A 24842-nucleotide genomic window follows, 5' to 3' on the forward strand; every position below is an offset into this window, starting at 1 on the left:
TTCACTGCTTGCAAGCCAACAGGGCAGCACACGGGCTCTCAGCAGCCAGGGACTGCAGAGCTTCCATCCCAGGACAGCAGGTTCTGTTTGCTCATTTATCCAGCCAGAAAGAAAGAGGAGGCTCAGCTAAATGGATGTACACACATAAACACACAGAGGAGTCAGAGCTGAAGCCACAACACAAGGAAAACAAGAACAGCAGGGACCAGAGAGGTTGCACAGGAAAGGGAACAAGGGAACTGGATTAATACTTGGAGCCACAGGTGCTACCTTGGAAGTGGGAGAGTGGAAAGAGGTGCTGCACAAGGTCCGACATGGTACCTACACAACAGAAGAACATTCAGATGGTGCACGAGGGGCACAAGATACACAATGGCCAGGTGACAGACCACATGGCCTGGACAAAACATGACATGACAGGCTGCCCAATGGGCCCTATCCAATCCCTCCTCTAGCAGTCCAGAGAAAAGAGCAAGGACACTGCCCCCACTGCCTGTGCTCAGCTACACACAGCATCCAGCTACCTGTTAGCAGCAAGACTCCTGCAACAGCTGTCCCTGCTCCCATCTCCAGCCCCACTGAGTCTCTGTGCCACATGCTGCTGAGGCCTCGCTGTGTTTTGCCCCACAGGTACTGCAACCCAGAGCTGCTTCCTACAGCAACAGGCAAATCTTAGTAAGTTGCTCTGTGGAAGGCATTAGCTTGCTCCACCACACGTGCTAGGGTGTGTGGTTTCCCAGGCACACACCCTGCCCACTTCCCAGCCATTGGAGGAACACACTACCCCAGCACTGGACCTCCTCAGTCACCCAGAGCTCTCTAACACTGGAAGCAGCTCCCCACGAGGACGGAGCCAGGCTCTACTCAGTGGCAAACAATGATAGGACAAGGGGTAATGGGTACAAACTGGAACACAAGAGGTTCCACTTAAACTTGAGAAGAAACTTCTTCTCAGTGAGGGTGACGGAACACTGGAACAGGCTGCCCAGGGAGGTTGTGGAGTCTCCTTCCCTGGAGACATTCAAAACCCGCCTGGACGCATTCCTGTGTAACATTATCTAGGTGTTCCTGCTCCGGCAGGGGGATTGGACTGGATGATCTTTTGAGGTCCCTTCCAATCTCTAGCATACTGTGATACTGTGTAACACACAACCCCATACCCTGTTTCAGAAATGAGTTAAACATACCTTTTCCACCAGTGCCTTGGCCACCTGGCTTGTTGTACAGGTAGAGATCCTGGTCAGGGATGCTCCCACTGTGGTTGAAGTAGTGCTGAGCAAGGAATAATAGTGACAGATTAAAGAACTTGCCTTAACCAGAAGCAAAGACCCATATATGTGCAGAGCTCATCGCCAGACCTGTAGTAAGCAATCCAGATCTACTTAAATCACTTGCCAGCACAGCCTTCATCACTGTTGGGTTGAAGTAAGACCCTAGAGTTCTATACAGTTATATGGCACTATACATCTGGCTTCACCCTCTACCTTTGCTATGGCCATGCTGACTTTTATTAATCGTGATGTTCAGTCCTTAGACCTGAGGGAGTCATGCAAGAATCCAAGCTCAGCTTTGCAACAGGGTCTTCTCCAATTCTCTTGGGAGATGACTGTAGGCCTGAGCTTTGTGGTTGCTACTTTCTGCATAGCGACTGCTTGCATGAAAGCAAGGCTTGTCCAGAAACTGCTGACAGTCCTGATAAATGCCTCCACGTTTCAGGTGTTTGCTCCCCTCTAACACTACATGGCAGAGCTGGGAACACGGTGGTTGAGCTGCCTCAACAAACACCCCCAGCAGCAGGTAGAATTTGGGCAGACTGCTGCCTGAGCTCACAGCCCGCCTCACCTTGAAGTGGTGCTCCACGTTGCTGTCTGTGTACTTTGGGGTGTGCAGGAAGATGAGCAGGTTCTGGCGCAGATAGTAGCCCACCGCGTGGAGCCAAGGCAGGGCAGAGGGCGGCAGCGCGAAGTGCAGGACCTCTGTGGGTGGCGTTCCAGGGGGCTGGATAAACTGCAGAGAGAAGGGTTTCAAACTCAGGTGAGACCAGCAGGACACCCTGGGGCTCCGATACTGATCCAAATCAAACCAGGTGGCTATGCTGTAGCAGAGTGTGATGTTGCAAAACCCTGATCCATAGATAGCACCCTGAGACAGATGTGGGCAGATATTCCAGGGGTATGACAACGAGGCCCTGCTGCAAATCCCAGCAAAGACGACCTCCCACCTACCCTGGCACCCACACAGTATGTGCCTCAGAATGCTAGTCTGAGCAAGCACTAGAGCAGGGAATGGGATACAATAAACTGCCTTGGCCTTCTGTGCCCTGGTGCAGGGAAGGCTGAACTAGGTCAAAAATTAGGAGAGTGTTACAGGCTCTGTGATGAGCGGAGCAGTGAGGTACCTCCACATCTGCAGGTGTCAGCTTGCAGTTCCGCACCAGCATCACAGTGATGATATCCAGGGTCGCCTCATCCAGGCGTCTGCGCAGCACCTTCACCAGCTCATCTGTGATCTCAGGCCCTGACAAGTAAACAGAGGTACAAGGAGCTTTTTCACCCTATCCAGTATGAATGACCACAGTCATCCCTTCCTGCCTGTTCCAAATGTACCACCCTCACACTCACTTTCTACAGGGAATCAATTTCTTCAGGCATCTTTTTTCTACCCTTTTATGATCCCAAAGGACTACTGGTACAACAGGTAAAGACAAATGCACTCCTGCATAAGGAAAGTTGGCACAAGCCACCTTGCCTGCAGGAAGTTTCACTGCAGGCCATGGATCCTTTCCTCACATTCCCATGCAGACACAATGGAAAGTAGCTTTGGACTAAGGAAGATCAGCTTGCTCATTCCCTCTCTTCAAGCAAAGAGGGCGGGGAACAGAGCTCTGCTCTTCTGCCTTACATCAGCACAGCCCATCTGCTGCCAGGTGCTGTAACACCTACCTGCTGGGGCAACACCATGGACCATCAGCTGGATGTGCCTGTCTATCTGTCCCACAGGACGGGCAGAGTCCACACTGCGGCAGGAAGCCGAGTCCAGAGAGGAACGAGAACCCTGGAGAAGCAAAACCATCCACACGGAAGCAGTTTCCATGTGAATTCTAGATCTGTCATTGCCCTGGGCTATCACCAAGGTCACCCACCCACTGCTGCCCCATTCAACATATCTAGTGTATGTTTATCCCATATAAAACGCAGGTTGCTGGAACTAAGTAGTTTCATCCACTCCACATCCACTCTTACAGAACAGCAGACTCACCATTAGGTCCTCAGTGTAAATGGGCTCCTGGCTGCGTGTCAGTGCCAGTGAGCGAGATGCTGGACTAAGGACACTCTCTGCTTCCCACACCTTCCCACTGTAGGTGGTTTCAGTCAGCCTGAATACAGGAGAAAGACATGTCAGCCTCCATTCACAAGGGTGACAGCACGATACCTCTACAGATCCTTCCCTTCTCTCCCCTGTGCACTTTCTGAGTATTAGACCTTACAATATGGAGCTTGTGGAAAAACTGCTCTTTGGCTCCCTTAAAAAAATCCTTTTCCCTCTCACATAAAGACTTAGCAAAGGGAGAAGAGAAGGGGTATGTCTTGATGTGACTCTGACTCATTAGGAATCAGGTATTTGCTGCTTGGGTCACAGCAGGGTCCCTGAGGCTGGGCAGACACTTCCTGCCCCAAGGAGCTCTCAGTCTGGTATAACACATATAGCAGGGCCAGGCCAACAAGTCACACTGGCTTCTTACCGGAGGTAGAAAACAGATTTAGTGGCGCGTTCTTGGTAGACAAACATATTCTTCCTGTTCACCACCGAGAAGGCGTTGAGCACCGAGCGAAGAGCCTGGATAGCTGTGAGCAATGGGGGATGTTAGCTATCCCATGTACCCTTCTCTGGTGCACCAATCCAGCCAGAAGCCAGACTCTTGACGCATAAAATGAGAGTACTGGGCTGTACTCACCTCGCGAGACCCCCATGTTGGGGCCCATCTTGAGGCGTGAATGCACATGGATGAGTGTGCTCCACACTACATCGCAAGCAAAGTGCCCTGGCATGAACTGCATGGTGGCAGCCAGGTAGTCCCGGGGCTGGTAGCTCTCCTCTACAGAGTAATCTACAAGGAACATACGACATAGTTGGGTCCATAGCACACAAGTCACCATCTTTAGTCACTCATGGGCAGGCAATTGCACTGCTGTTGAGGCATGGCCAAAGCAGTGTTCATACCATCTGTGGGCATAACGCGCTGCCTGTATGAAGTATAGGGTGTTTCACTCTTCCAGATGTCCTCCTCACTTTCTGCCACCAGTAATGAGTTGCATATGTGGCTGTCATGCAGGTCCTGCAGCAGCAAGCGCTGTAAAGAATGCAAAAAGATTGATTCTGTTGCTTGCACAGTCCACAGAAGGTAACAAGGAGAAGGGCTTAGGGCCAGACTGAGTCCCTTTTCCTGTGACCCCTAAGCTGAGACTCCACCAGCAAAAGTAGCTCCCCAGCCTCACCTCTGAGTTGGGCTCAGACCAGACCACCTCCAGGGGTCCTTTCTCATCTAAGCCATCTCATGACTAGCAGCTCTATCCCTCCCCTCTGCAGATCTATTACCTGATTGACAACCCTGCAGATTTCACTGATCTTCTTCACCACCACCTGGTTGAGACTCTGGCACTCCCCTGGCTGCTCCTCTTCCGTCTCTGCTGATGCTGCCTTCTCCACACTCAGGCTGCTTTACAGGGAAGGGGAGAAATGGGTCAGCAGAGCACCTGGAGAGTGCCTGTCCCTGTGTGCTGGGAACAGGAATGCAGTGGAGAAAGATGGCAGCTTTCCAGTTATGGAGCACCAGTGTAGTCCTGCAGCTCCCCACCCACACTGGGCAGGGAGGAGACCCTGTTCAGAGTTGAGTGAGTGGCAATAAGGTCCTGTACAGAGAAGCAGTGGCTGGAGAGGAGACCTTCCTTACCGTGTGTGGTAATAGACCTCTACTCGGTCCTGCTGGATTTTTATGATGAGCCAGAAATCCGGCATGAGGGGACACCTGGGTTCCTGGTCACTCATTAGTGCTTCCTCATACTCCGAGTCACTGCTTCCACCATCATAACCTGCAATGTATCCTCACTTCAGTCCCAGGTTTGGCAAGCCAGCCTCCTCCCTGGTCATGGCAGGCTCTGGGAGATCAGAGCCACTCACAAGCCCTATCCTCAGGACTCAGAGGTCCCCAGCCTAGGCATTCTGTCCCCTCACACCCCTGCACTATGTCACTGCCAGTGCCTGGCTGCATGCTGTCAGTCACCCCATCCCAGCAGACTTACCCAGGTGGTCAGAGTCCATGCTGCCCTGGCTTGACACCAGGCTCTGCACACGGCTGGGACGCTGCTTGCTGGAGCCTGCAAGAGAAGAGAAAAAGGGTCTGATTATGAAACCATCTGTTAAATTTCTTCACATACCCCATGTGCTGGAGAAGAATTACACCACAGGACAACCAGGCAGTGCTGGCCACTGGGAGGTAGTGCTGGGGAATGGGGCTCTCACAGCCATTCCTGGAACTTCATGCCATTGGGGATATTGGTGTAGCAGCACAGCCTAGTACCCTGGGTACTGGTAGGCGGTGAATTGCCAACACCCTGGCAAGGAAAACAGCAACAGTGTTGGGTACCAATTCTGGTGTTTAGGGACCAGAACAGGAATAGCTGTCATATTTTGTATGCCACAACTGGAACCGGGCTCTTCCCTTGAAAATTCCCAAGGCTGAGGTACATCCTGCCCACATTCGCAGCTCCTACCTTCCCTGCCCTGTGTTATGGAGTCAGCCAGGCTTGCTGCAGTTGGTGTCACCAACGGTGATTTCTCACTGTTGCCCTTTTCAGATGATGAGGATGGTAGTGACTGTATGGCTGTCTCTGGAGCTGCCTCCTCCAGGGAGTCATGGCCGGGTGCTCTGCTCTGCTCAAGGCTCAGTGCTTCTCCTGGGACCTGAACACAAGTCAAGGTTGCAAAAAGGACCAGAAAAACAGGCACCAAAAAATTGGTTCCATCATCCTCCTGTTTCACCTTCTGTTACCAGTGTCCCACACCTTCCCACCAACAGACCACCTCAGTGTCCCTCACCTCATCCCGCATGTGGCTGTCCCCACCTACGGGGTTTCCTGTGTCTGGCACAATGCGTGTCTCACTCTCCGGCCACCCCCAGAGACCCTGGGCTTCTTCTGCAAGGGCACAGGTTGTGTGGTGTAGCTCAGAGCCCTCTGCCTCTGCTTCACTGCTCCCCTCTTGGCCTGCCTGGCCTAGGGTTGTTCTGGTGCCCCCTCCAGCCGGCTGCTGCAAGGCGGGTGTCCCTGAAGGGTTTGGAGCTGCCCGCCTGGAGTGCAGGCGGCTGATGGAGATGTAGTGGTAGTCACTGCCTTCTGCATTAAGCATGTAGCCTGGCACCACCATTCTTCTGAACTCCTGCAATACAACAAAGAATAAGCATCCTGCTAGCTAAGTATACAAAGCTGCTTCAGGATTTTTTCTTTACCTCCTTGAACTTCTCCAGAGAGTGCTCAGGTCCAAAGACAAACTGGAGTAGCACCACCTCACTGTGGCAGCTGGGCCGCCCCTTGGAGTTGTAGATGTGGGTGGCCACCCGGTGCAGGATGGAGGTGCTGATGACCTGCGAGTGGCGCAGCGCAGACACAATCTCATCGTCCAGGAGCCAGCGAATCTGAGCAGAGCAAGGATGCAGAGCAAGACCTACATGACCTGCATTTGCAAGGCTGCCCCAGTTCTGATCCAAGTCACAACACCTGAGGGCAACCCCTCTCATTACTTACATCCCTCATGTCCTTCTGAATGTACCTAAGAAGAGGACCTTGGAAGAGAGCTCTGCCTGTCCCACCCAAACTGCAGTAAGAATTTAGTCAGGGTAGTCCCACACTTTTGGGGAGTACAAGGCCAATAGCCTGTGTAATACCAGCAAGGTCAGATAGTTGATAGAGGTTATAGCTTAGAACAGGCTAGGAAGTGTGAAACAGCTAGGAAGTGTGATACCAGCAAGGTCAGATAGTTGATAGAGGTTATAGCTTAGAACAGGCTAGGAAGTGTGAAACAGCCACGCTGTTCCAGCTGGAAGAAAGAAGTAGGGCAAGGGTGGCTTACCTCATTCATAGTGGCTTCAATAGCCTGCCTGTGCACTCCAGGGAGGTTGGAAAGTGCAGGGTGCCTAGGAAAAAGGAGGAACAAAAAAATCAACCAGTCATTCTCACTCAAGCAGCCATCACAGCTCAGCTCCTAGGCAGCAAAAGGAACCCATGAGGGGCTTGCTACACCTGCAATCTGCAATGCCATACCTTTCATCTCCTGTGGATGGGAGCCGTTCCAAGTTGTGCATGATATCCTCATCTGAGCGGAAAGAGGATGGCTGCCCTGGAGATCGTGTAAAGGACACGCTGCTCTCTGAAGTGCATCTGTCACAGGAGGGGAGAGCAGGCTGAGCTCCAGCTTTTGAGCCAGAGAGGATAAACAAACACAAGCTCCAGAGAGGAGAAAAGGGATCTCTAGACAAGATGAGCCTATCTTGTGAAAAATCTTAGTTTTCTTAGGGCTGTGGCAAGCTCAGTGAGAAGGACAATCCTGAGTCTCAGAACATGAAGAGAAGCCAAGACTGGCTGGCTGGGAAGGGGAGGCAGAGGGTGGGTGAGTGACTCTTTCCATCTACCTGTTGTGAATAATGTCTGCATTCACAACTTCTATCTCTAGGGGCAGCGTCAGCACGAAGATGTCCAGGGTCACACAGAGGTCCCCCAAGTCAATGGTGTTCAAGCCCTGGCAGCTTTCCAGGCAGCCCAGAACTTCCCCTGAGGAGAGATCACAGATCAAGCAACAAACAGTTCTGCTTACACATACACACAGCCTGGTAGCAAGAAGTAGCTGTCCCACACGCTTGGACAAGCTCAAGAAGACCACCATTCTCCATGATCCTTTCAACCTTCCAGGACCAATCCCACAGCAAGTGGGAGACATGGTGAAAAAGCCTTTGTCTGGTGCTGGGAGACCTGGGCTCTGTACAGTGAAGGCTGGTCCAGAGAGACCGCTGTTTAGGACACAGCATGATTGTTCCAAGGGCCGCACACCCAAAAGGGACCTGACAGATGCCCTACTGCCCTTGAGCCTCACAGCAAGGCTTGCTCTTACCTAGACAAGTTGGCAGGGACTGCACAGGCATGGAGCTGTGCTGGCTACGCAGCTTCACTGAGCAGGTAAGGTGCACAAAAAGTGGGGGCATCTCCTGCTCCAGGAACTCCTGCTCATTGAGCGAATCCCCTCCCAGGACGCTGAAGGAGTCATCATCCTGATTCACTGTGTTGGAGTCTGACATGGAATCCGTGTCTGGGAACTCGTGCTCCAGCTTCTCACGGTACTCCACCTCCAGCTCTGGGTCACTCTCAGTGGCAATGCAGCACCCAGACACAGCTCCTGTTGATAAGAGATTTCCCTGTTAGGAAGTCAGGCCCACATCACCAGAGACAGCCAAGCTCTGAAAGGCATCACCACAGTGATACTACACACAGTTTCTTCTCCAGGACAGAGCAAGCAATCTTTACCTTCTTCAGCTGCCAATTCTGGCTCTGATCCCTCCATGTCCTCACTGCATTTCCTGTCTGCCTGATCCCGAGGTGCCTCTTCCTGAGACGGAGAGAGGAAGGGCAGATACTACAGCCATGCCAGGCAGTGAAGCAGGCTGTTGATGGGCCCCCGAGGGGCTCAGTCTACCCATGGGTCTGCCAGTCCCAAATCCAAATCTGAAACCAAGCAAAGCTACTTCCCTTCACAAGGACTAGGTGCCTGCCAAAGCAATACCATACCTACCTCTTTCTTGGCTGATGGTGGGCAATAGAAGAAATAGTGAGGATTTGATGGCACTGGCTTGAAATGTAAACTTCCAATTTCCAGGAATTTTTCCTAAAAGAGAAATCCCAACTGTGAAGCAGATATTCTGCTCTACCCTGCAGGAGCAATCTGAGCTTCCACATTCCTCACCTGGATTATTTTATGTAGGTCAGGGTGAGCCTGGCAGGGCTGCCCAATTTCCAGTAGTGAGAGGGGAAACTCTGAGCAGCAGCTGGTGCCCACACTACTCTTTGGCTCTTCTGTGGGGCTAGCAATGTTATGGGAGTCCTGCTCACTGTAGTCCTCCATTTCCGCACTGGCAGGTTTGTGGACAGGTCAGACAGGTACGTCAAAAACAAACAGTAGTTACATGTATTATGTACCCTGCCTGCATCCCACCTCACAGCTCCCCACACCTCACTGGTGTAAACATGATATGTCTTACACAGCCACCACCTCTACAGCCCCAGAAAGCCTCCTGCTACTCACTAACACAGATAAGCACTTGGGCTGTCTGAAGCCAGGCCAGAAGTAGGTTAACCATGCTGATCCCACTGCCAGGTATGCTACACACCCTCCCTGGGAAAGAGACACACGTGGCTGAGTATAGTGACAGGCCTGGAGCAATCTGAATTACCGACACCCAGTCCAGGGCATGTCACAGCAAACACCACCATGCCAGCACCCCTAGTGTCTTGGCAGCACAGAGCAGAGTACAAAGCTCAGGCCCACACTCATTTAACAGCTCCATGACAGAATCAGTCCCTAAAACTCAGAAAAAGCAATCTGTGGAGTGGGATGTTGTTTGGTTAAAGTGCTCCCCAGTACTTTGCACCCATATCTGCCATCTGTATTACTAATTCAATGTGTCACAAGCTGTAAATCCTTCAGTAAAGATAACACAATATGCATTGGGATAGGTGATCCATAATATCTTACAAACACAGAAAAGTTCCCACAGTTTCTTTTTTGGGAAAGTAGCACTTGAGGAAAGCATCCGACTTTCCAAACACTAAATGTTCTTCAAAACCACAGCCTCATCTCGATGATTTACAGTATGAGAAGAAACAAAATTTGGGATTCCCAACAAATTCACATAAAAGAACTGAGAATAGTCAAGCACAGAGGACAAAGGACCTGAAAAGGGTGGGTTTTTTTGACAGACACTAAGGTACTACAGAGTATATTTTCCCCTCTTTAAGTTTCCAGAGGCAATACAAACCTTACAAATACCCTAAGAAATAGGACAGGAGTTTAGCATCAAGCGTATTACAATTCTGCCTTGATATTTCTCTTGTGACTTTTTTTTTCAGTTTCAATTAATAAAATAAACCCAAACCACTCTGTGCATTAGAGAAAGGTAACCAGCCTGCCATTTTCTCCAGAGGCAATAGCAACCTCAAATGAGTCTGAGAAACAACAAGTCTGAGAGTTACTTGCAGACAAACTGGCTTCCAGCTCAAGCCAGATAGGACAACAATGAGCTAAGACTGGAAGAGAAAGCAAAAGGATGGATGTCACCAGAGATTATAAAAAGAGAGATCCTGCTGGGCATCATAACAGGTGGTTATCCCACTGGAAATATTTCTTACATGTGGCTGTGTTAGACCCTACCCTACAACATTCCTTCTAGCAGGCAGCAGTAGATGCTTGAAGAAAGATCTGCCTGGGCCCAATGCTAAGAACAGAAGCAAAACCAAGATGGGCCCCTACCTTGATTCAGAGACCAAGACGCCTCTCTCCCTAGAGCTCTGTTCCTCTTCTTGCTCTACGCTACCCACTTGGAAGCTGGGTGTCTTGGTGTGCGTATGGAAATGCTGGTGACTCTCTCGGAATGAGCGGACATGGCTGCACACCGTCAGCAGGAAGTTGGTGATATCAATCTCTTGAAGCAGCTCTTCACAGTAGTCCATGGCTGTAAGTAGGTCCTGCGAGCTGATGCTATGAGACTGCTGAAGGCTCTTGAACAGCCCTACAGATCAAACAAAGAGCTTGAACGCTCCACCACAAGGATGCACCATGGGACTCAGGCAACAGCCACATATGATTTTCACCAAGTCCCAATACAGAGCTGTAGTTAGTGCAGGTGCTGGGCCTAATGCTGCACGTTAACCTGAGTTTGTGCTGCACCAGAGCACCCCAGGCATCTGCCACCCTGAAGGTGAGAGGAAAACCTCAAAGAAGGGACGTCCCCTCACAGCACCCCACATGTCCAGGAACAGCCTATGCAAGACCTACAGGGAATGTACAGAAGTATCTTTAAATCCCTCCTGGTGGGACAGCAGTCCCACAGCTCCTCCTTTTGCTTAGTGTAAAATCACAAGAAAAACAAGACATTGCTTTCTTAAAAGAAGATCCAGGGTCTAGCCCCAGCCCCAAACCCGCCTCAGCTCCCACTGCACTGCTCCTCACCTTTCACATAGCACTGGTGGGAGTGCTCCTGCAGCAGCGTGCAGTAACTCACTAACTCCTTATGCTTGTGGTCCAGCCAAGCAGTAGCAGGAGGACGTTCCAGAGACTGGGACCTGGAAAAGAGGAACCACAGCCTTCAGCTCCAGTGAAGCATATTTTAGACTATAAATGGCTCTGGCACCAGTAAAGCAGGGCTGTAGGGCACGCACAAAGCAATGGCTGCTATTAGGCAGAGAGGCCAAGCCAAGAGAATAAAGTCAGGGCTAGAGCCAGCCTCATGTCAAGGAAGCTCCTGTTTCCTGTCTAGGAATCAAGTATGGTTGGTATTACCTGAAAAAGATGTCCCGAGGAGGACGATGTGCCCGTGGGCTGACAAGCTGCTCTCTTAACAACTCCAAAGAGCAGCTGTAGATGTAAATGGGGCAGCGAAATCGGCGGCATTCACCTAGCTCAGACTGCGAGTTCTGGTGGCAGAAGGAGATATGCACATCTCTGCGAGAGGAGCCACCTTGCTCTCCAGGATCACGACTCACTTCTGCAAAAGAAACAATTCTGAGATAAAGGCCTTTGATGGGATCCTCATTCCTGTTGAGATGTCACAGCCCTCACGGCAGCACCCACAGGCATTTGTTTTACACTCAAACCTCAGGGGTTATTCTCCTCACCCAGCACCCAACCACTCGACCCAGTCCTTTGGCCACTCTGATCCTCTGTTTGGGCAGCCATGACTGTTCACCACTGCCACCACCACTTTCTGCAGCAGCACAACCCTTCATCCTCACTGCAGGCCTGGCTGACTGCACTAGGGGCTGTGCAATCAAATCCCATATACCTTTAGACCTGTGCCCCCCTCCCTAGGATAATGTGTTGCTTGTAGTGCCAGCCTGGATCATGACACAGGAGTCATTGACTTTCCAGTGCAGCCCAGTACTGCCATTCCTAGGAGCTTCTATTTGCCTGCAACCTCCTTGCCCAGCAGGAGACAGCCTTGGGCCATGGGCATTCAGCTCACATTATACTCCCTCACCACCACCCCTCCCTCCCGAACATCATGAGAGCTGGTTGAGACTTCACTGTGACCCCTGCCCTGACTCTGACACTGCTGACTGCACAGCAGATGCTGACAGGCTGCAGCAGCCTGTTATTCTTCCTACCTCAATCTGTTCAACAATGTGCTCAGGAACAGCAAGGATACTGATACTTTAGCAAGGTGCTATCCTGAGGGTGGTACCGTGGGCTGGTGTTATGCTGAGGGTAGGTAATGGCACTGCAGCATCCCCTTCTTCAGCCTCATCCTTGACTTGCTCTGCACAGACAGGTCCCAGGGTTTCCTCCCCAGACTGACTCTCATCTTTTGGAGGTTTGTCTAATCCGCAAGCCATCAGCTTCTGTACATCTGGAAGAAAACAAACTAAAATCACTCTCTGTCCAGTGAGAACAGTTTAACTCTTCTACATTCCCAAGAGGACAAATGTTCCTGCTACCTCTATGTGTATCAGCAGCTCCAGAGCATACTTCCAGCAAAGCCTAGCAGCCTTCACCAGCAGCTTAGTGGAAGCCAGACCAGTGCCAATGCCCAGAAGCAGGGACTCTCCCAGACCATTTCATGAGCAGTCTCCTTACTCTATTCATTAACAGCCCTACTAGGAAAATTACCCAATGGCTGCAGCTAGCAAACAACTCAAAGCGACATCCCCCTGCCCTGGTGCATCCCCTGTGGGCAGCACCATGTCCAAGGAGAGAAGAGCACTGCATGCAGCACTTGGCACTACTCTATTATTCTTCATATAGTGCAAAAAGACTGGGTCTAGACTCTGCTGCTCAATAATCTGTCCATCCTACCAGAGCTGATTCTGCTTTTGCTCTCTTCCTGAGGAGGCACTGAAGACTGCTCCTCCTCTCACTCCACACAGCAGGCAGGCTCACCTGAGAAGGTGGCTGGCAGGAAGGTGAGGAAGACGTGCTGCATGTTGACCAGCTTGGCATAACATCGCCACTGTGGGGGAAAGGGCCCCATTGCGTCACTCAGGGTCACGTCATCCTCAGGCAGGTCTGCGTTGCCGAGGCTCTGATGAAAGAGCAGAAGTTGGATAAACTCATAGCACAGGCTTACCCTGAGGCAGGTAGAAACACATAGAGCAGGTTTCTCCATGACTGCTATCTGGCACAGGACAGAAATCACCCAGGCCACCCCCTGCACCGTTCTGAGAGCAGCCTGGCTCCAGGAAACACAGCACACAGTCAAGAGATGCTTAGCCAGCTTTGCTGGAGCCAGTTCTGACCTGTAAGCCCATGGTTTCTGAGCAACCTGCAGCACAGCACCAGTGCTGCTCTAACAGGCTAGGCCCACCGTGACCGCAACTATCCAAACACCTACGAGATTCCTCCTTGACTTCAGCAGCAGGCTACAGCTCAAACTGCTGCCAGGCCCAAGTCAAACAACAGCCTTTCAATCTGTTCTCAACCCTTCCACTAACTCTCCTGCTCTTCAACAGCTGCTGCCTTGCCTTCAGAGGAGGCTCAGGAGAGGGACAGCAGCATAGCAGTACCTGCAGAGTACTTGTGGAGCCAGTCATATCCCTGGTACCACTGCTGCCAACAAGATGATAGGATGCAGAAGCATCCTGCTGCTCCAGGGTTCCAGAGGCTTTCAGGCTTTCTTCTGAAATGGAGCACAGAGAAAACAACCTGAGAAACACCAGTGGAGGAAAAGGGCTGAGAAAGCAAGGCCATGCTCCTGGCCCTTACCTCTGATCACAGGGAGTGTGAAGGGGGGTTGATGACCATCACGATCTCGTTGCAGAACCTGCTCCATGAAAGTCACATGATCAGCATCAGCCATGGGGATCTCCCGGTCACTGAGGTCATGCTGCAGGCAGCCATGGAAGAGGTTTAGTAGCATTTCATTGGGCACAAACGAAGAGTCCTTGGTCACCTCCTCATTCTCTGCTCCAAAACAGAACCATGTTCAGCAACAGCATCTCCCCAGGCACCACCTGCCCAGGCTCCCAGCAGACAGCTCTTTACAAAGTGGCACTTTCACACAGCCGGGAGTTTCCCCCCACACCTCTGCAAGGCTGACTTGAAGGGTGTTGAGGAAGCCCTGGAGTTCCAGCTTCATCATCACTAGCTACCTTGCACTGACTCACCCTGCCACTTGTAACTGTTCTGGAGATGTCCGGGGCTCCAGACAAGAAGCCACCACCACAGAGCAACAGTCTAAGCTTAATGTTCTCGAAAGAAACTTTTCCAAAACTATCACCCCAAGGCAGACAGCAATATTCCTGGACAGCTCTGGGGTTGCAGAGATGGGGAGAACAGCACTGAGCTACTGCAAGAGGCATGGCAGCTCTCACATGCCTGCTACCCAGGAAGACAAGCACACAAAGCAGGCTGCTCGTAGCCATGGAGAGAGAACGGGAGGACGAATGTGGTGAAGAAGTACCTACCTTTTGTCAGCATCAGGAAGAACATTTCAACCTGCTGGCACCTGGGCAACAGCTTCATGAGGTTGAACTGGAATGGGATCTCATGCACTCGAAAACCAGCCCCCATGTCTGGATCTGCAACAAGAACTGGGAATGTAACATGCCAGTGGGCACCACATAGCTCTGTCTCCCAGGCCACCTCCAAATGAGAGGTACCAGTCCTAAATGCAGTGCAGTCAGCACAAGTGAAGGTACACATTAACACCACCCCAACTCCCTCTGCTCAGGAGGGCAAAGGAATACAAATAATGAAAGTGGGTGAAAAGCAAAGCCTGATGGAGGCTGCAGCAGGTTGTGAACTACCTACAGTGAGGTACCTCATTGTAAGAGTCCCCTGGGCTTATTTCCAGCTTCATACAAGAACAGACAGGAAGACACTCTAAGACTTCACACAGTTTGAGCATGGAGCTGCCAGAGGATGGAACCAGAACATCAGTGTTGCAGGTAACATGGTTAGGAGAGCAATGATCACCCTGGGAGCCAGAGGCAGCCCGAATTACCAGCACAGTCAGGGACAAGGATGCCCCCGCTTTGGGGGAGATCTTCCATCTGACAGGCTCTGCACATCCCTGCAGGCATCTCCTGTCTTTTTCCTCGGGAAAGAGTCTCTGCTGTCCAGGCTCTGAGCTTTCCTGGCCCTCTTGCACAGGGCCAGTGATATGACCCAATATGGTTCCCTCAGGCCCTGCTCTCAGTTTCTGAGTTGATCCTGACTCTCAAACCCACCCAGTATCTGCTGTGTTAGTCGCTGCAAGGCAAGCAAATGAAAGAGCTAGGATGACCTGAACTAGTGACAAGAAAGCAAAAATAGTGAGGTTCTTCAAGAGGTTGCTTGACCGGGGTGAACCTCTCACATACTCTTGGACGTCTCAGTGAACTATGTTAATCATGTCAGATCAGATGCTTCCATCTGCTCCAGAAGTCAGCCCCTCTCACACAATTACAGAACTACTGAGGTTGGAAAGGACCTCTGCAGGTCATCTGGTCCAACCTTTCTACTCATTCAGGGTCACCCCTCCAGCCTTGGCACAAAGTCTCAGTGCTATTTTGGCCTTCCGAAAATGAGGCCATTTCTCTGGCAGCTGAGCACAAGTGCAACAGTGACCCACAGCCATCAAACTCTAGAAAGTTGTGGTCAAAATACCTGTTCCACTTTCCAGAAAACTCTAATGGACCCCAAGACACTCAGAGGCTAGCTGCTTCCTCCTCCATCAAACCTGCTAGGACATACATGCTGGACTCACCTTCAGTAGCTTTGGTCTCTGAAGGAGGGCAGACCCATTCCTTGTTCTGGCACAACTGGCTGATGTACTCGAAGGTCAGCATGGTGGCAATGCATGCAAGGTCCCGGGGATAGAGCTGCAATAAGCAGTCAAGGCTCAGCTGTATGAAGCAGAATTATTACCCCGAAATGCAGGAGAAAACAGTCTAAAAGCAAGGAGAGGAGGCACTCATAATCCCATCGCCTGACTTGCCCTGTTTCATAGCTCCCTCCTTCTCCACCAGCCCTTTAGCCTCTCTTTTGCCTTGTTCAGGAAGTGCACTGGCAGTGCTGTCTGCAATCCCAGCTTTGGTTCAGCTTGCTTCCTCCAACGGAATTGGCTTTTGACAAAGTAATCTGTATGTTCCCACCTACCCCAGAGCAGCACTGCATCTACAGCCTTGCAATGCAGAAACCTTTTCTGACCAGTAGGCCAATTTTGTTAACAGCATTCTCATCTCTTTTGGCTCTCAATAACTGGCCTGCAGTGTTGCAATGCACTTGCAATACACCACAAAAGGGTCCATGCCCCTACCCCTTCAGAGACTCACCGCTTTAGGTATTTTCTGGTAAGGCAAGCCATTGAGGTGCTTCCAGCTCTCAGCAGTACTGTGGACATGGCCACTCTGTGGCTCTACCCAGCACTCAGTGACCAGGTTCAGTTCTGTGTCCACCTCAATGGCCTCTACCTCTGTATCATTGTCATCATCTGTGGAAAAGCTGGAGGAAAGACATAAGGCAAGTCCTGCAAGATGGCATAGAGCCAGCAGCCCACTGTAGCTCCTCTCAGAGCTGTGAGATCAGCCACACAAACCCTGGGCTTGCAGGGAAAGCCCCAGCTAACTGGTAATCAACCCATGATGGCTTGTTGTTTGTACTCCCACACTGCTTGCAAAGGGCAAGTCTGAAGCCATGACTCCACTGGCAACCCTCCCTGGGAGAAGGGCAACAACCTCACCTGTCCTTGGTAGAGGTGGAGTGGGGTGGGAAGAGGATGTACTGGACAACACAGGTGTGCTTCTCCCTGCCACTGCTGCTCTCGCTTGTGCCATCAATCTGGAGGGGAGACACTGCATCAGCCTGGTCAGCAGCAACAGTCTACATGTACGCAGTGCTCCCTTGCACAACACAGCCTACCACCCAGCTCCACTAGCAGCAGTCTCGGCCCCAAGAACCCCTCCAGCACAGTGTGGCCCTACCAGCAAAGCAGCTCTTTAACTGCAGATGAAGATAGGAAAATGCCTAACCCACAAGCTGCTTTACTTCAAGGGAGGAGGCAGGTCTCCCTGCACATGTCAAGGGTGTGCGCTAGAAGTGGATGGTAAACCCCATCACAGGAAGGTGAATCCATCTCAGAAGAAGCAATGAAGGATTGTGTCCACACTACAGCACCCAGGCTCACCTGTATGGGCAGCTCCAGCACCATGTTGATAATTCCATCCCCACTGGATGCAAAGTGGAAACCCTCTGACAGACGAACCCTGGCAACAGAGACATGGAAGGCTTCTCTACCCATACTGCAAGCTTAAAATGCAGGAATGACTGTACCCTTCACCCCATAACACCTTCCTTTCCAAGACAGGGAGCTATACAGAGAATGGGGAGATGCGAGTCTTTGCACAGGACAGCCTGTGGGAAGACCAGCATACTCCAGACACAGTAACACCTCTTGCCCTTTGTATGATTTCCAGGACCCTCCTTTTTCTCAACTTTGGCTGCAGAACTGGGTAAAGCAGTGGCCCAAGTAGCTCTAGAAGCTGTGTACAGGACCAAAACCCTCTGCATGGCAGATTCAACTGTTACCTATAGTAACGCTCCAGATTCACCCTGCGTTCTCTGCATCCCCAGGATCAGCTGGAGAAAGCACCCCCATTCAGGTGTGCAACTTACTCTGTGAGTGTAGAAAGGAGCTGGGCTACAGCAGTGATGGGCACAGCTGGTGCCAGCCCTGACTGGACACTCCAGATCCAACGCTGGTGATAGAAGTAGCGGGACAGTGAGGCCAGGGTGGAAGAGGCAGTACGATTTGCTACCATAGTGAGCGGGCCAGACACCGGGGGATGCTCCAGATTGAGAATGAATGGGGCTCGATAGTCAGAAGGCAGCTTCTCATACCTAGGAGAGGGTAGAAGTGTGGTTCACCGGGGTGGAAAGAAGGCTCTGCTCAGGGCCAGAGCTCTCTAGATTTACAGCCCACTTGCTGGGCCTAGGACATAGCCCTGCAGCAGCAGAACATGACTAGCCCAGCACAGGATCTTGCTCAGACAGCAGTAACTGAACTTACTTTTGCATCATATTAGGAGTAACAAATCTGCCTGTCACAGCCCTCCAAGACCAGAGCTGCCATTCCCAGCCACGCAACCCAAACCCACCCCAACAAGCACCAGATTCATGGCACTCTCATCTTGCAATTGGCAGCACCAGGCACAGACCCTCCTCTCTTCCACTTCCCAGGGCAAGGAGGCTGTGCTGATGGCCTGCATCTCCATCACTACCTGATGAGTAGCTTCTCCAAAGGTTTGTGAAGCACAACAAGGCAGGGTCTGTCTGAGAGGGCTGACTGGGCCCCAGCCACTGGTGGAGACTTGGAGGGAGAACTACTGCCAAATGTTTTCCTCTTTGCTTTTGGAGTTGCCTCCTTGCTCTGGACCCTGTGGGGAAAGCGCAGCTGCAAGATTCGGTCCCGTAACTCCTCCACTATCTGTCATGGCAAAAGCAAAAAAGTAAACGTGACCACCTTTGTCTGGAGACAAAAGATAGTCAAAATAAGCTTCCAGAACAATAGCCTGGCTAGAAGGAAGAAAACACTCCTTAAATATATAGATAGGTAGAAGTTAAAGGTCATTAAACTTCTGAGGCACCAGCAAGACCAAGATCAAGACAATACAAGGCTCTTGGGTCATTAGGTCATTTTAACAACTACAGATATTTTGAAAAGCAAAGGAAAGGACCATAAAAGCCTCAAAGATCATTTCAAGGCTGAAGAAGTTGCCTTCTATAACTCTGATGAAAAACAAATTAACTGCATGCCAGCTCCTCCACAGAAGCAGTCCGAGTAGCCACCCTCATTCCTCCCCACCTCCTCAAGAGCCTTCAGTAAATGTAAACTAGTATATGTAGGACAGAGCCAGACTGTTCCCACTGCTGATGCGTTCCCCCACTATCACATTCATGTGTTAAATCTTTGTGGTAAAAGGTTTCAAGGGCTTAGGTTATATTTTTAGGTTAACATTTTCCAAGATACTTTCAAAATGACTTCCCAATTACTCTTTTTAGCTTCTAGCAGCTCTGGATATGGTTCTACTAGTTTCTTTTGATGATCTTTGTTCAACTCGTTTTAATTTCCATTACCATCGTCGGCAAACAGTAGAACAGCAGCTCTCCATCTCTCTTCTCAACACTATTTCAGCAACTTTTCCCATCATTATTATGCCTTTTTCAAGGAAAGGAGTGTCCCCAGGCCAAAATATTAAGCAGAGCTCTTTTCTGCACAATGCCACTTGGGTTCCCTTTGCGGTTTCATACCAATAACACAGAATCACTGCTGGGTGTTAAAGCTCCAAAATCCAAGATGCACTGTTCTGCAGTTATCAATACTGGCTTCCAGCTACCATGATGCTGCTTAGGTGTCCACAAAGCACACAGGTTGTAAGGACAAAGAAAAAACAAATAGCTTTGTGCCACCTGCAGATTTTCCCAGCCCACTACCTCTTACCTTTCCGCAGATGAGTTCCCAAACCTCTGACTAGTAAAAAGACTGGGGAAAACACAAACAGCTTCTGCATTGATGAGAGCAGAGCACTTTTTCCACAATTTCCTTGATTTGTTCCCCAAGACAGTTTCTAACACCCTGTCCCTACTTTAGCTCTACAGTGCACTATGGAGTCTCACTAAAAGCCTTCTGAAAGTCAGACTGTACTAGGTGCTCTCCCTCACTTAAACACTGGAAATTTGAACAGCTCAACACAAAAACCCCTTGAGCTTAAAAAAGGAGGGCTGAGTTCCGATGCCACCCTCTACACTGGGAAGTAGCTCATCAGCCCTAGGCAGGCAAAAAAATAAGTAAAATAAGAAAAAGGTGCGCACTATACAATTTATGATCTACATACAGCTCCTGCTGCAATGATCTGGAGCTTGCCCAGAGCTGCAGGGTACGGTGCCTGTCTTACACCTTCTTCATGAGACAGGTATTAACTTACACCGGCCAGAGGAAACTCCTTCAAAAAATCTGTCACTTGGCATTACCAGCCCACGTGTTGGCCCAGCAACCAGTGCCCAAATCCTGGATCCCCTAAAGACATGAAATTGCAGATCCTCCAGTGTCAGAGAATTTAGTGTTACCTGGGTTCATTATGTCAAAATGAAATGGTCCTTCCCATGTTTATCACCTTCTCCTCAGACTAATCTAACACTAAAGCTAAGTGAGGCATACCAAAGATTTCTTTCATGAAAGAAAGATCAAGGTTTAATGATAAACCTCTTGTTGATAACAAAAGGTTCACGCAGCTTAATAGCAGGATATCTTTCCCATAGTTACTGATTTACCCAGGAACACTTAGATCTGTCTCAGCCATTAGAGCTAGAGAAACAGTTCATGCAGTCACCCCTGCCTGACTAAGGCAGCCCCTTTCTTTTGACACAAAAAGGTTATTAAAAGTCTATCTAGCAGACTTGCACCTCTTTAAAACATCTGGGTATTACATTTTTTCTCTCTCTGTACTGCTCAGGGAGAGCAAAAAATGTACAGCAAGGCATCGTTCACATTTTCATTCTAATTCCTCCTTGCCCCAGTGATACAACATATATATGCAATTCACCACCTACTGAAGCAAGATAGCTAGAGTACATGTAGTACATCCATTACAGAGGTCTTCACAGAGCAGTCAGACAAGTACTGCTGCTCCTGACAGGCTGTATTGATTGTGCTTTGGTCACAAGGATAGACTAGATAACCTTTGAGTCATTTCAAGCCCCACAGTTGAATTAAGCAGTGGGAAAAACATTCATGTGACCAGGTATTTTATTGATCTTCAAGTCTCTGGGTTTAAATCTTCCATAGACTCAACACAGAAAGCTTTGTCCAAACTGTCCCTTTCTGTTACAGTAAATTCACACCCATCTAAGCCTTAACATAGCAGTTGGTTATTAGAGGACACCTGCCTATAGTATCACCTGTGATCTACCCACCATTTTCTCATTCAGAACTTCTTGCTCTGCTCCTACCCCAGGAAGCAGCCAGCCAGCTCTCACCTTGTTCCTGGCCTGTGCAGGTGTGCCAATTGGGAACCCCAGCCGGAGAACCATGCAGGGAGCTTTGGAGATGATCCGCACCACATAAAACGAGGAAGGAGTGGGATCCTCAGAGCTAGGGAGGAGGGATTAAGACAGGGCTGAAATAGCATGGATCTAGCTGTTGTGTCAGACCAAGTGGAGGCCTGCTTCACAGAGCCTATGAACCCACAAAACTTGGCAGCAACATATGTTGGTTTTAGCTGAAACCTCCCAGATGGCTTCCCTCTCCCTCTGAGCTGTGCATGGAACACAATGGCAGCAGTTCAGAATACGCAAGGTTTCACATCCCCTTGTCTTGCTCTTATCCTCTCCTCTAGACATCTGCTTCTGGCCCATCACAACATACTGGTCTAACTGGATCTTTGGCCTGGCCACATGCCCAATTCCCCACTCAGGGCTGCTTCAGAGCCACTCACCCATGGATCAGTTTGACGTAGGAGTAGCCCTCCACCAGCACGAAGCTGCTCCAGTCCCGCAGCAGGGAGGTGAGTGCTGAGTGAGAGATGCGGCACTGGATGGTGCTGTAACGGCCGTTGTTGCCCGGTGTGTGCAAGTGCTTGGGCACAGGCCTGCAGGATGTGGCAGAAAGTCATTTTAGAACCACAGCTTCTCTTCCCCCAAAGCCCAGCGATTTCACTACATACTTGTTGCTCCACAACAGCCAACACCCAAGCATCTCCCCTGCCTATGCCTGTTAGCGAGGGCCACACTCCCTGAGTGCATAGGGACCTGGATTATTTCTAGCTCCATGCATGCAATTTATGGCTATTATTCACATAACTCTGCAATTAGGACCAGCCTCAGGAAAACAATGCTTTTGGGAAAGATGTCTTCCAAGAGCAAACAAAACCAGGGATAGCTGCAACTGGATGGTCCACACCCCCTGCAATCAGGAAACCCAAACCCAAGAGAGACTTGAGAAACAATTTATGCTCCTGAGAACAGGCCCCATTTTGACAAAGATGACTTCCCAGCCCTCGGTCCCTCTCAGATAAATGAGGCATCACTAAGCATCAGGTCCCACTAGCAAGGCCCTTCTCTTGACCACAGGCACCTGTAAGACAGCTGCAACCCTGCAGCTCAGCTGAACTGGACACCCTGCTTTCCCATGCTGGCCCACACTGCTAACCTCCATCAGATACATACGTGTCATGCTCCAGAAGGAGGACTATACGATGCATGTGCAGCCACCTCTGCCAGAAATTGGCATCCATGGAAAGGATAGGCTTCCAGTAAGAGGCAAACTGGGAATGGCTGGAGTCAGACCCACTGTGCTGCAGTGACAGCACCTAAGAAAACGACAGGGCAACATGCAGCAAGTGGCTGACTTGTGTGGGCCTAGGAGACTAGCCACATCCCTTGCTTTTGGTAGCTGCCTCTCAGCAGAGAAAAAGTGCATTCACACTGAAACAGGCAGTACGATGTAAGCAAAAATAAATTAGGTTCCTGAAATGTCAAGTTAATTAAGAATCTAACTACTTAGCATCATGTAAATCAACCATGGAAAAGACAGCATATGTAATGGTGCGCTTTCTGATTAAGAGAGGGATATATGGCTTGTGTTAGCAGAGCAATTAAACACTGAGATAACTCATCTGAGAGTGCTCATGCAAATAGGGTACCAGCAATGGGTGGCATTGGGCAACTCTAACAGGTTTGTATGGTAACACTGCGATTCCCCCACGTATAGCAACTCTGCTGACACAGAAATAAAGTGGTGGTCAGCCATAAGATAGGATGCTCCAGATATACTGTGGGATCCATAACTGTATAGAGTGGAAATTTACCAGGCAAACCTAAAGAAAGGCTTAAGCAGTAAAAATAAATAGCTCTTTTCAATTACAGATCCCCTAGCTTTGGTATCTGCTAGTCATCTTCTACTAGTGCCAAGGACACTGCTGTCAGGGAACAGATAATATGCTAGCACTTCTGCTCAGTGAGCTTCAATGAGTCTGAATTTTGCCATGAAAACTACTACCTCATATTTTGTTTAGTTTCTGCTGTGCAGATGACAAGTGTCTCTCTTGCACCTTCCACATGAGTGCTCAGAGCAATGAGCCCATTAAACAACTATTCAGCACATCCTATATCTTCACCTGACGGTGCTAAGCTACATCATCAGGGCACAAGACTGCCAGCAGCAACTCCACACATATGAAGTATCCACTGAAAAAGCATAGCAAAAATGAGAGTGTCAGCCTCCCCATCAGTCACACATTGCTACAGAAGACTTCACAGCACACTTAGGAGACTTGCTGTGGGGCTCAGAGGTGTAGCTGCAGCAATAAAAACATAGGGTGATGCCTCAGAGGGGAAGAACTATGAGATGGGATGTTCACAGGCACTGCATTGCATCTGAACTCTGTTACTGAACAAAGAACAAGAGATGAAGTCTGAGAGCTACAGATGTTCCTGACTGCCTGCTAGGACTCCACATCCCCTGGTGCAAGACAGAACAGGGAGGAAGGACAACCTTTCCCACATTAAGTGGGAGAAAGAGGGAACATACCGGAGTGGTGGAGCCTGGGGGGATGTAGAAGAGGGGCACCCCATTCTTGGTGCTTTCAGGAATGGTGAAGTGTTCTGGGACTGTGTCAAAAGACTGCAGATGAACCAACATCTGGTCTGTCTGGTTGATGCTGAAATAGAAGAGGCAGTTAGCCACCAAAGCCCATGCTCTCCCTCTTACTGCCCCACAGTCACCCAATGCCTGCACACATAGCACTCCCTCTCTACTGGGAGTCCACATGCATTAATATAGCTTCCTATGGCAATGCTGGGATTCAATGCCTGATTGCAAAGAGCACATTAAGGGAGTTCAAGTGTATATAAGGAGGATGATCAGAGCTGGGAAGAAAGTGCTAGAAAAGGAATATGATGAATAGCTGGGACTAACGGTCACCCTGGCCAGGAAGTGGTTATAACCCACAGGGCTTTCAAGCCTTAGAGACATGAGGTGTCGCTCCTATTGTGACCATGCAGCACAGCTGCAAGGTTGTGCTGTAAGAACATAGCACCTCCATGGGATGGCAGTCAGAGTTAAGGTTTGCATCACAGGATCAGGGCTTGGGGGCAGCAACACCTTCACCATGAAGCAATCTTACAAACTAGGTCACAAGCCAGTTTGAGTCTTTTCCTTGGCTAGATGGCAAGCCTGCTGCCAGTCATGCCTCTTATGCGTTTGGGACCCTGGGTTAGGATGGTCACCTGCATAACCTATGCCCCAGCATGCTAAGGAAGGAATTCCTTCATTACATTGGACAGTGGGAATTGGTGGGAACGGTCCAGCTCACCTCTGCAAGGTGTTCCAGAAGCGTCGGATGACTGTAGTGCGGTACAGACTGGTGATAGGCTTCCTCATGGTGCAACTGATGTCGTGCAAGATGTCATAGCTTCCCTCCATCGTCACCTCCACCCATGTGCTACGCTTTGATGGGTCCAGAGGCCAGGGTGTCACAGCTAAGTACTCTATCCTCATGTTATGCTTCCAAAGCAGCACTAATTTCACCTCCAGCTGAGACCCACCTGTGTGG

At 50.1% G+C, this 24842-nt stretch overlaps 1 protein-coding gene across 16 annotated transcripts in view; it reads right to left on the reverse strand.

Moving 5' to 3' along the window:
- SZT2 (SZT2 subunit of KICSTOR complex) overlaps positions 1-24842 on the reverse strand; it is a 57768-nt gene that overhangs the window by 19912 nt on the left and 13014 nt on the right. For 10 of the 16 annotated variants that reach the window (XR_009743068.1, XM_061451501.1, XM_061451499.1 and 7 more), the window contains 40 exons: positions 24603-24834; positions 23819-23948; positions 22456-22598; positions 21726-21878; positions 21268-21382; positions 18513-18718; positions 17908-18132; positions 17420-17498; positions 16976-17073; positions 16569-16737; positions 16001-16115; positions 14718-14843; positions 14017-14214; positions 13818-13930; positions 13195-13336; positions 12500-12664; positions 11599-11803; positions 11269-11381; positions 10570-10828; positions 9007-9172; positions 8836-8928; positions 8571-8652; positions 8161-8442; positions 7685-7823; positions 7317-7433; positions 7126-7189; positions 6506-6691; positions 6097-6435; positions 5772-5961; positions 5301-5375; positions 4952-5090; positions 4597-4717; positions 4222-4351; positions 3956-4108; positions 3743-3845; positions 3259-3376; positions 2943-3054; positions 2399-2517; positions 1843-2007; positions 1188-1272 (listed from right to left, as the gene is read on the reverse strand). Coding sequence is in view for 15 of the 16 variants with exons in the window: in XM_061451501.1 (XP_061307485.1) it covers positions 1188-1272; positions 1843-2007; positions 2399-2517; positions 2943-3054; positions 3259-3376; positions 3743-3845; positions 3956-4108; positions 4222-4351; positions 4597-4717; positions 4952-5090; positions 5301-5375; positions 5772-5961; positions 6097-6435; positions 6506-6691; positions 7126-7189; positions 7317-7433; positions 7685-7823; positions 8161-8442; positions 8571-8652; positions 8836-8928; positions 9007-9172; positions 10570-10828; positions 11269-11381; positions 11599-11803; positions 12500-12664; positions 13195-13336; positions 13818-13930; positions 14017-14214; positions 14718-14843; positions 16001-16115; positions 16569-16737; positions 16976-17073; positions 17420-17498; positions 17908-18132; positions 18513-18718; positions 21268-21382; positions 21726-21878; positions 22456-22598; positions 23819-23948; positions 24603-24834 (5964 nt within the window). In the remaining variant the exon portion in view is untranslated. Of the gene's footprint in view, positions 1-1187; positions 1273-1842; positions 2008-2398; positions 2518-2942; positions 3055-3258; positions 3377-3742; positions 3846-3955; positions 4109-4221; positions 4352-4596; positions 4718-4951; positions 5091-5300; positions 5376-5771; positions 5962-6096; positions 6436-6505; positions 6692-7125; positions 7190-7316; positions 7434-7684; positions 7824-8160; positions 8443-8570; positions 8653-8835; positions 8929-9006; positions 9173-10569; positions 10829-11268; positions 11382-11598; positions 11804-12499; positions 12665-13194; positions 13337-13817; positions 13931-14016; positions 14215-14717; positions 14844-16000; positions 16116-16568; positions 16738-16975; positions 17074-17419; positions 17499-17907; positions 18133-18512; positions 18719-21267; positions 21383-21725; positions 21879-22455; positions 22599-23818; positions 23949-24602; positions 24835-24842 lie in introns of those variants that run through there. The other 6 variants (XM_061451506.1, XM_061451496.1, XM_061451507.1 and 3 more) reach the window with 5 other exon arrangements.

Source organism: Pezoporus flaviventris, unplaced genomic scaffold (genome assembly GCF_033815535.1).
Source record: "Pezoporus flaviventris isolate CSIRO_AGI_PZ_B2104156 unplaced genomic scaffold, CSIRO_AGI_Pfla_v1 ptg000013l, whole genome shotgun sequence".
Taxonomy (NCBI): Eukaryota; Metazoa; Chordata; class Aves; order Psittaciformes; family Psittacidae; genus Pezoporus; species Pezoporus flaviventris.